General features: G+C 41.9%; 1 protein-coding gene across 1 annotated transcript; it reads left to right on the top strand.

Annotated features, from left to right (window-relative positions):
• Nucleotides 1–6,645: 6,645 nt before the first annotated feature.
• T265_07410 (hypothetical protein) lies at nt 6,646–10,405 on the top strand (the record flags this gene model as incomplete). The annotated part of the gene is made up of 3 exons (XM_009172920.1): nt 6,646–6,802; nt 7,662–7,784; nt 10,095–10,405. 3 exons carry the CDS (start codon nt 6,677–6,679, stop codon nt 10,332–10,334), a joined length of 489 nt encoding a protein of 162 aa, XP_009171184.1.
• Nucleotides 10,406–11,733: the final 1,328 nt, after the last annotated feature.

Genomic DNA, 11,733 nt, shown 5'->3' with positions numbered 1-11,733 from the left:
TGAAATTGCGTAATTCAGAGTATTTGACCGTGTTCTTTGGATAGCACAGCGTGTCGAATTTGATGGTTGTAACTTTTTTCAGTTGTCAGTAGAGTATATTCGAATATGTCTAGCGAAGTTAAGTGAAATCATCGGGTTGATGTCCTAAATATACGAGGTGTTTACTCTGCATTGCGCACCAGCATAATGTGATCGATTTAATGATGCAATTTGTGCTCTTCAACCTGACAATCTTTTCAATTTTCATTGGCTTTTTTGATCCACGTTTTAATGCCGTTAATACAAACAGGAGATACCATCAACGAAGCGATCATTCTAAGAGAAGTCCATCGAATCTTACCGCATTGTGCTGATTCACAGTTGGTAATTGAAGTCCATCGCATTGTGCGCGCTCCAAACATTAGTCTATGTTCTGGTTTGGCTTTCAGTGAAATCCACAAATATTTTGCGCACCGAAGGGATGGAATTTCGACAAAATTAATAAGGTAACTGTCAAAGAGTAAATGGTTACCAAAGAAGTTCGATATTGATTGGTTTTCCAGGCCAGGCGCCTCGCTCATCAATTTATACAAAATCAGTTAAAAAGATCACAAGGTGCAGTCGAACACCATCTGGCTCTCATGGTAGGTGCACTGGTAAAACACGGGGGCTTGACCGATGGCGCATAAGGCTGCTTGGGAGAATTTCCTCAAAACCCCGGCAAACCTCTCTCTTCAATTTAATTAGCAAGTCACATTTCAAAATACCGAGCTTTCAAATAGGTAGGGACCAAGTGAATCTGGCACAACCTGGTGCACAACAAGCGTTTCTGGGTGTGCTGAGAAAAAAAGCAGGAAGCGGTTGACCTCATTGGCGGAAGATTCATTCAAGGATGATTAAATGATATACTTAACAACATCCTATGAGTAAATACGGGAAATTACAAACTTCGGACTGCGTCTACCTGCTGATTCCCAGAAGGTCAAAACCGGTCTTGGCTGTCGACGGATTTTCAGCAACCTAATGAGTAGTACATTGCAAAGATATACATGTATGGCGATATCTCGAATACGTAACGGCTGAAACATGAGGCGGCCTGGTGCAGCACATTCAGTTGTCTGAGGTAAGTTTCTCAAAAAACCAACTTAGTTTGCAAATGAGTTTATATTCGCTGACTAATTGGTTTCCACAAGATGCACCCTGCAGTGGCCATTCTTTCGAGGATTTAATTTCATGTAGGGTGGATTTTGTGTCGTGTTTTGGCTTGAATAATATGTATGGAGAGACCGATACCTTGAAAGAATAACGCCGGAATCAACTTAGATACCGTCAAACGTTTGGAGGCCTGTGACTGTCAACGAGCCTTTGTTTAGGTTCCCTGTAAACCGTACACTCTGGAGTTCTCGGGTGAAGCAAATGGATTCAGTTCTATTATCTTTGTGATGGTTCCAAATATTCCGATTAGTATATAACCGCCATGTGCTACCAATAATTTAGGTGGTCAGGGATGAAATGAGCTCAGGTGAGTTTTAGTCAATCCAAAATTTCTAGGAATCTGTAGAATTGGCAAGGGTATTTGGTGACTTTTTCGGAAAATTTCCACTAACTTGAAGGAAATTACTCAAAAAAACTGAGCAGCACCTTGCAACAGTTTTGTCCTCTCTGGAAATAATGAATAGTATGCATTTTAAATAACTTCGAGAAGATTCTCGGCTATTGACCGGAGAGTGAACTGTCCGGCTACGAGCGAATGACCAGCAGCACAATGCACTTGCACGTGGGCAGGATATGCTGCTGAATCAAGTATCGGTAATTGAAAAGCCAGTCAGAAATTAATGTGAATTCCATGGGCTACATTTGACAGCTTTCTCTTTCAAAAAGGCCCCAGAATATGACAAAGATTCATCCTATGAGCTGTCACTGTCATACTGTTGGTATAATATGACGAATCAAAAGTTATGAATAGGGGCGATAATATGTTAAAATACCTGTTGGTATGATATGACAAATCAAAAGTTATGAATAAGAGCTATAGTATGTTGCAATACTGAAGAGATACGTAAGCTCTTGGTAACTTCTGTCCCTTAAAGCAACTCTCTCAGTAAGCGATTATGTAAACGATTGTCACAGCGGTGACATCATCATCTTTGAGTCAGTAGCATGAACCAAGACTCAGATGCATTTTAGTAAGCAGGCGAAAGGCAGCGAAAAGGCAGGCGTACCCCAAAGCGCTATCGGGTTAATAAGGAGTAAATTTGCTTGAAAACATCACAATCGAGAGATTCAGTTGGGTTCCAGGTGAGTCTCTCGAAAGAACCAAATTAGTTTGCAGATGAGTGTATATTCGCTAATTTCGTGCAATTTGGTTTCAAGTAGAACATAAGGTTGACGGAAACCCGGGGACTGCGCCTACCTGATGAGCCCCAAGAAGGGCGAAACCGGTCGTGTGCTGTCGATGGATTTTCAGCAACCTTATGTGTAGTACATTACAGAATAAATTTTCCGTTTATTAAAATTCTTGAATCAGGTACGGTCAGAGGAAAATACGCCCACCAATCTTACTGGAGATAAGAAATATCACGTCTGTCTAGTCTACCAGCAATAAATAAGTAGTTCAGAGAAAAAATATTCCACACGATGAATGAAGTTCCTGTTTGAGGAAGAGCCTAGTCAACACGTGATTTTGATGTGATGTGGATTCAGTGATTGCAGGATGAGTGGTGCCATGTCCTGTCATAGTGCAAGCAAGCCACATTGCGGTTCAACCGGTAGTCGCCGGACTTTTTGTTTGGATTACTAATCCCGGAGATTGAGAGTTGGTAACTCTCTGAAGATTCGGTAGCTACGCACCACTGATGATTCCCAAAAAGAATGAAAAACAGTACAGTGCTTCTCAGTCTTTCAGCATAAATGGCTTTCATCTCCATGATGATATATCCCTTGAAGATCTGTAGAATTTTCCACGCCACCAACTGGTTTTTAAACCGACAAGTGAATAATAAATAAACGACGTGCAAAATATTGCAAACACGTCCCGGCTGTAGTAATGCAACTGAAAATGGCTGTCGATAGCATGCCTTTGAAGGTCCTTAGTGGACATGTCAAGATGTCTTACCTAAATTTTAGAATTAGAGCAAGTAATGGAATAACTGTGAAATTTGGAACGCCCAATCAGACTGATAGAAGTCAATTTCGATACCACCATTTTTGTCAGATTTCACTTTGGCTAAAATTTACTGCACCATATATGTTTGCAAAAGGTTACCCCAGGGCATAGGCGGTACCGGATCAGGCGAACTCTTGATCGATGTGCCAGGTACGTCTAAATAAAAACTGTACAATGTTTGAATTGGCTTTCGACAAAAAAATCTGATAGGCAATCCCCAGTAGTTTCGGACTCATCGCTTCCGTACAGTTCGAAGTGGCGGAAACCTAGGAGTAGCCACAATGTGACATGAGTGTATGAAACTAATAGGGCTACGCACCAGCCTACTGCGTAGCGGAACAATCATGTGAAACAGGGCTGTACGATTACGCCCACACTTCTGAATCACGTCCGATTTCATATGCCGCAGAAAGGTCAACAAGCGACACATGATTTTCACGCCCATCCCATGGCTAAGGCACGGACGGCCATCTATGGTTAACCGAGACAAAGGAACAACCGCCCGAGAACCGGCGTGGGCGTGCAGGAGACACACTGGTTGGTTGAGATACCATCAAATACGGTCACAAGTGAATCATATAAATAGAAAGTTGTAATCGCAACGGGACAGTTTTTCTGGCCGACTTCTTGTCTTCTGATTATAACCCAGTAACGTCAGGGAAGGTGAAGAGGTACAACAGAAACGCAAAGTTTGATTCCCACTGCTACTTTTTGGCTCCCAGAATGATATCTGTATAACCTTTCCTGCGCTTGGCTGGAAAAAGTGAATCGTTGTCATTGGAATTCATGTTGATACTTCCTACCCTCATTGCCTAATGTTGTCTTGGAGGTGTAGGGGGATCGGAATTTTGTTGTAGACAAGTCTAAAATCCCCCGTTCTACATGATGTCGTAATTTTTTCTACATCTTAGCTCTCAACTTAAATAAAATGAAGCGGTACCAGTGCTCCCATTTTGTGTTGCTGTTAACTATGATTTCTTTGTATGTTTCGCCAGGTATTCTAATTTATTCTTACATTTTTTATATAAGGAATATTTCCAGGAGTTTCTTCCACACCAAAAGAATGTGATGTAAAGCAGTTTCATTACTCGAGATCTCAGATGTCATGACGTGCAATCGCGCGCTGTAGAAATTTTGATCTAAACACAAGCCACAGCGGTGAATAATCGCCTCGTTATTCATTCGAAAAGATACCCGCTGTACGGTCTGTTACTTTGTTGCTATTCTGGACAAACTAGACGGTGTTCTGGTTCCTCCTATTTTCCATTTATTCTCCGCGCATACGCCAGTCAGAATTTATGAATGTAAATACCATTAAAGCAATTTTGAGCTAAGTCATAGCGATTGCACTCATATGCAAACAGAATCCCTCCAAATTCGGTACTTTAAACTTTCGAGAGTCAAGTTTGTGTGTGACTGGGTCGCTACAAGCTAACCCATCTTTGACCTTGGGCATAATATTCAAGCTAATTTCGTCACTGAACTGAGCAGGCACATCGTCATCATCACTGAAAGGAACAAATGCTGGTGCTTATCTGCCATGTAACCAAGAGAAAAATGGCTAGTGGGAAGGCAGGAAATTTTCGGGGACGTATGACCTGAGTAAAGTCGGCGAAGTACACACGAAGAAACTGGAACCTACCGTGGTGTGAGATATAATGGGCGTTGTCCCAGAGACACTTATAGAGTCTCTCAAACCAAGTTGGTCGATGGTTAGAGGTCTGACAAACACAGTTTCCTGGCCCTCCAGGTTGGGGGTTGGAACATGTGTGGCGACTTGTTCCGTAGAAATGGTAAAGCATTTGTACTTCCCGCCAAACACCGCTGCCTTGTGGTTAGGCTTTTGAGCCAAAGGCTTTGGATGAGGACCCTAATCGTCCTCTGTCTAGGTGTGAGCGCCCTGGCAGTATCCCAGCCCACGTACAACCATGAATTGCACATATACAAATAAACTCATGCCACATCGTACGGCAGTGAAGCATAGGTGTTGAACACTGATGTCATGCTGTCGATGATAATGATGATGATGATGGTGACTGGCCTTGAGATAGCAACCCTCTATGATTGTTACATTGATCCTAACGCACTAGATGATTGTCAGGGGATTTATTCGCGCTTGAATTGTTCGTGTGCCATGTTCGTGTTCATGCTTTACGTTCCATCCCCCAGAACCAAGCGGTATCCGGAGTCCCGTATAGGATGTAAAAGGAGACTGGTTGGTTTCACTTCAGTGATTTTGGGAGTGTAGCTTTTCAACAGAAAAACCAAATGACCGAATCCTGCCACATCCGGATGGTGACTATAACTCAGCATGGAACACCTAGCTGATCAAACTTATGCGGGACAATCAGCCGTATTTATTATTTTCACACGCGTAGGTTGCATAAACTAAGATCTCTGGGTGAGGCCTGCTAGATTTAACGAAGCTTTTGTCCAGGGAATGATTCCTATCTATGCCAAAAGGCCCAAGTACAGAGTGATATTTGAAACTTCCGGTGTGATGAAAACCAGCATCTACGCTGCTCACAGCCAATGAGTTAATCAGCAGTGTAATTAAATCTTGGACTCGAGAGACATTCGCTTGTTCATCACTGAATTCACACCACATATTCACTTGTCGGCTCTTCACTGACGACTATTCAGATGGAAGGTTCAGACGTTATTGGAATTCCTCTTATTTCTGAGCTCCTTATAGTTTGTTTGTTCTGTGATTATATTTGAGAAGTCCCCAAACTCATGATGCCGGCATTACATTGTAGACAACCTCGATATTAATATCCGGGATTCCCTGTTTGTCAAAGCATGTCTCCATTTTTTAATGGGGATACGCGTTAAATATGGTGAATAAGAGCGAGAGGACTGAATATTCGCCCATGCCAGAAAAGTCCATGTACGAGGTGCCGAGTGATCTGAAAAAGCCGCTAACACCTTTGTGTTATCAGACAGCAGCGCTTCTGCAATTTTCGTATCCCACGCACCTATGCTCTGCACAGATTAGTTTAACCGTTCGACTCGTTCCGTTAAGCAGTGAACAAACATTCCACTAGTTCCACATCACTGTCGAAGTCCTCACGATGTTATGCGATTAGAACCCATGGAAAACTGAATCTGGTGAACAATTATGATCCAAATTTCAGCGTGGTTTGCCTCAGGATGCCATAAAGCGAAATGTTAGACCTGTCCTCACCAAATGGAGGTTGTTGCGGTGTTTACTTGTGCAATTTACAGTGTATCATTCCTTCATCGATCACCGATTTCAAAACTGCACAAAACGGACTTTAGTCCCTTAATCTCGTTACCAATTTTCACGGTCTGAACTTCGGTCCTACCAACAAGTTTGTTAGTATGGGGTATAAACTATTTGTGACAGCAATAACGGTCAGAGTTGGGAGCAAGTATCAATGTCTGATCTGCTGTTTTAGCACACTACTCGTTTTGCATACAGTCAAAATGATTCATTCGTCTCACTTTGCGGAGGATGGATTGTGTTGAGGTATAAATATTCATAAGGTGAACGGGCTTGATTTTAAGATGGGTCGGTTTACACCACCTATGATGATTTACGTGGTCTTAGTTGCGGTTCTTGTGTGTTACATGCCGGCAGTGTTAGCCGAAATCGGACAAAGCAATAACATCAGTCCCGCTTTGAGGATTGGGGTGAGTTCCTATTGCATGATGATGTCTGTCTTGTTATGTAGATAGTTAATTTATTAATAATAGCATAACACCAGTCATTTGAGGCCTAGTACGGTTCACAGCGATGCCTGACTCAGTACGAAGTGAATGACGAGCTCCATCTCGATGGAGGCATCAACAAGAAGAAATAAAACGTCAGCTGTATGAAGACGTTTCAACACACAGGCATTTTCATTCCACTGCAGTAATATTCTTTCTCATTTGCATTGTTGGACATAACTGTTTCGATGGGTTTGTATAGGTCAATTCAAACGCCATTCACTCATCTAGAATAGACTACCTTCCAGGATAGTTCACTCCATGTCTGCTCGTCAGCTGTTTTCTTTTTCAAAACGTAGTTTCACTCCAGTTTTGCTTTCTGAACACTTGGAAGAGTAATTTCGAAGAGTAATTTTGAAGATCTGCATTACCGAGAAAACCTTGCTTGCATATGGACGGTAAGAAGCGTTCCAGGGAACTTCCATGAATCGTTTCCAATGTCGTGTGAGATCATATGAACTGATGAGATTTTAGGGGTGAAATCTTGAATGCTGCGCACTCAGGAGTCGCTAATCATAAAACCATGGTACTATCCACCTACCTTAGCATTTTCACATGATTAACAGTCAACAGACACCTGTTAGTTACTTGGGATAATAGATTCCGAATTCTACATTTTTCAGTCGATCCCATACCGGTCTCAAACAGAGCCAAGATTATATCGTTCCTGAACAGACGACACAGGATTAAGGGCTGAAAGTCTGATAAATAGACAGATATGTTGTATATGCATATAAATATAAAACGACCAGTATGACAAATCTATTGTACTCTACTTTAGCAACTAACCCATGCAATTGCACCAAGAAATCGTACATGCCCGGACAGGCGATCCAGCTGCAGGTGGAATCACACTTGTTGTCCATTGCCAAAATACGGATACGGCTGTTGCCCACTTCCAAACGTGAGTAAATATCCAACACACATTACAAATTCATTTGAACTCTGATATATTCATATAAAGCACCAGGTGCAAACGCGTCAAATTTCGGGAGGCTGAGTGCAGCTACAAGTCACAGGTAAGGAGTTCGTAGATCTGTTCGCCGAGTTTGGCACTTAGCTAGTCAGCCGTTGGTCACCAGTCGGGGTGACACCATTATCACCTACATTTTGATGGTGATTCCTCGATTGGTGTGGATTTTTTTTGCAAGATACACACCATGATTGGCAGGTTCGCTATCGACACAATGCAACCTACGAGCCGTATGATATATATGCCGTTCCAATAACCTTATAAGATAGATTTGATTTTCATATTCATAAATAATTGTTTTACTTCTGTAAATATATACAGATTTCCCAGGATGGTGAGTCTGCTCTCCTGAGTGACTATGCACCCAGATCCTCGCTTAGACTAAGTGATATGAACCATATCTTTACTAATCGAGATTTATTTCAGGAAATCGCTTAAGCATCAAGTGAACTTTTGAAAGCGGAACACTTTGATAGTTGTTTTTTAGAGTGGTATTGAAAAACGCTCATGTGGATGACCTCTTTCGATGAGTTATCCAACGCCCAACGTATACGGAGACCGTGAGCTCGACTACACTGTTTTCGGTTGGCGTCATGCTTGGGTTTTAATCTTAGAATAATCTAACTGTTAAACCTGAGTTCCTTCTATGTCTATCTTCAAATAAAGATCCCAGGAAAACAAACAGTCGTAAAATGTCGTTTTTTGCACCGTTATTCACATTTATGTGTTAAATTTATCCTGCCCCCAGACCTTGTAAAAAATTTGTACCGGAAAATTTACCTAGCTGTTTGACAAGGCTTGCACGTTGTTATTTTTAATTGAAATTATTTCCATTACTGATTGTGTCCTACATTCCTTGTAGTTATCGTTTACCCAAACGTTTCATGAGCTTATTGCTGATGAAAACTATCCAGCTACGTTCAGTTTGTTTAAGTTTCACCCAGAGGGGAGTAAGCACAGCTCACAGTGTTTTTGAAACTTCTCTCACGTGTGCTCATGATCCTTCAATTTCTCAGAAGGAAGCTTCGCTCGTCCTGTGAACTATTTTTTATCCAAGCTACTTGCAGTTCGCCAGTAGGCTAAGAAAACTCCCGATGTTCCATTGGTGATTATTTGTTGAAGTAGGTCGTTCTATGCGTGAAATATTTAGTTAGTCTTTTTTGTAGACAGTAGTCAAAGATGAAAAATCATAAACTCCTGTGGAGACTCGAACTTGTCGCCTTCCGAATAGCATTTGAAAGCTAATTCGTCTGGTTGCGGGTGGCTACTTAGCAGTTAAATTACAGTGTCGCTCAGAATTCACAGCAACTGATCACAGAATCCTCACATGTTGTGTAGATATTTTTACTGTTTGGATACACACTACACAAATCTCCGGGACGATACATACGCGAGGCTTTTGGGTTAGCTATTGTAGATTTGGCACTTCACCCACTGGTCACCAGTGCGAATGAATCACGTTGCTGATCATCGGTTGTTGTTCAGTTATTTGATCCCCAACTACTAACCGGAGGGTTGAAAGCTCAAATCTTCCTCGAGATTTCTGAGTTGTATACTGTTGATGGTTCCTAACAAGCGTGAAAAGGCCTAGGGTACATCTCGGATTTTAGGCATGGGTTGATCAAACTTCTCCAATCCATCATACTATCAACACACTGGTTTGACATGTTCACCGTAAGTTTCCGAATCCAACGAACAATAGATTAAACAGAAGGAATGTGCTTACTGTCTCAGAAACCCGCTTAGAAACGTTTTCTTACAATGAATCTCATTGTTCATGTTGAAAACAGGTAAAATACTGACTGAAGACATCACCACAAGTGAATGGCTTTTGCAAAGCCTCTTTTTTTGATTACACGCCGCATGGTAATAACTGCTGTAAACACCTCTTATCTTGTTGTTCGGTCTTAAGCGGTTCGCTCGGGGACCAACTCTTTAGGGTTTTTTATAATACGAGGATAAGTTTCATGCACTACGCATGATACTGTGAACCTTGAATTTGCCTCCACTTCTGGGACATTTACCGCTACTCTTATTAAGTATCATTTAGTATGATATCAGCACGGCTATATTTATCACACCACAAGGTCAGCGAAATGTAAGGCGGTGAATTATATTCCACAGAACTTACATTTGTACTGCAGTTTACTTCATCGCACTAACTTCTATATATACTGATATATATATATATATTCTTCCAAAAGCGTCCTATTTCTTTCGGTTAATTTCAATTTCTATTAGGCTACATGTTGCAGTGATCGTTCACACTGCTGTCCAAACGGCACATATTGCGATTTCTATGGTCGATGTGTATACACGGATAAAACGCATCATCCACCATTGAGCAAGATACTACATGGAACTCCACAGAACTGGGTGCACCTGAGAGACGCCAAGAACATTGCAGACGTTGAATCATTCCGTACTGGTAAACGATGGAAGGCTCTGCATGGAGAAACAATCAAGCTACCTCCATGTTAAGTCACTTTTGGAAATTTTTGGACCCAATAAATTCAACTGGAGAACAAAACGTCATTCTTTTCTATTGAAACAATTTATGGGTGAAGAGAAGAACAAAGGGCTTTGGCTTTCGCATCCTTTTATGTTGTTGTTCACAATCTGGCTCTGACAAATAATAAGTGGATTAGAATGAGCACTGAATGAGATCGCATCACATACGCAACGATTTTGCGTGACGGAATCAAAAGCAGTAAAAGTCATCCTTGCATCGGTGGACCTTTTCGGCGCATTTGCAATAGACAAAGGTCAGCTACCTTTGAATACTGACTCCGACGAATTAGAAGTACAGCAATTGGTCATGTGGACAAACAAGTCATCGAAAGTATGCATCAAAGTCTTCACGAACTTATCGGCACAGAGCCCACAGATGAACTGCACTACAGACGACAATGAACAGGCATGGTACCCGCCAGGTTTTTTTGTGGCTTTCGGGATGATATTCATCCAGACTTTCATATAGACGCCGGAGAAGCTCAGGCTCACTCCGTGGGGTATAACACGCGCTGGCGACAGGTGCTACGCAGGTAGCACTTACGGGGTTAGGATATTTTGATGAGATCAGATGGCCGGTGCGGAGGCCAAAGGAAAATTATTTCACATGTCTAAACGGCCTGTAGGTCCACCCGTCTTCAGATGTTTACCAAACCAGACCTCAAAAAGGCATAAAAAATTTGGACGGGATTCCAAACAGCAGTTTTTAATCTCCCTGTTTCGGGCTGAGGTATGCTTGGCTTATCTACCAGGTAGCAAAGGCACCATAACTCGTGTTTTCTCTACCTGCCTCCTCTTCCTTACACTCAGTCGATCAGCAAAACCTTTGTTCGTGAACAAAACTTCATGGTTCACACAAGCGAATTCATTGTCGTCCCATTCTCATTGAACTGAATGACGTAAATATTAGAAGTATCTCATCAACCAGTTGTACACTCATTTGTACTTCTGTTTATCAGTCATTGAGCGGATACAACATTGGCCGACTACCTCAACAACTGCCTTGGCTTGTGCGGAGAGCTACACATGCAGAAAATATGGATCGACGCGCGTCCAGAATCCGGTGATGCAGTAGCAGTCGGTAACACCACCTCTAATGTTTTATCGAATATACTGCAAATGGTCTACATTCAGGATTGCACATTGCAGAATGGTGTGAAAAGATTAGCCGGTCCTAGACTGAATGGGAGCCATACAGAGCAGATAATCATGAATCCAAACTGGCATGATGTTAGCCTCAATCATCATAAGCGGCCTTTGTGCAGCATATTCAGTTGAATATCATAAACGAAATATTCGGTTTAGTTTGCAGTTCACAATTTATTGGGGTACGCAAGCTGAGCGAAAATACTGCATAATCCTTCCCCGG

This window comes from Opisthorchis viverrini (genome assembly GCF_000715545.1).
Source record: "Opisthorchis viverrini unplaced genomic scaffold opera_v5_170, whole genome shotgun sequence".
NCBI lineage: Eukaryota > Metazoa > Platyhelminthes > Trematoda > Opisthorchiida > Opisthorchiidae > Opisthorchis > Opisthorchis viverrini.
This window is presented reverse-complemented; position numbering and strand designations above follow the sequence as displayed.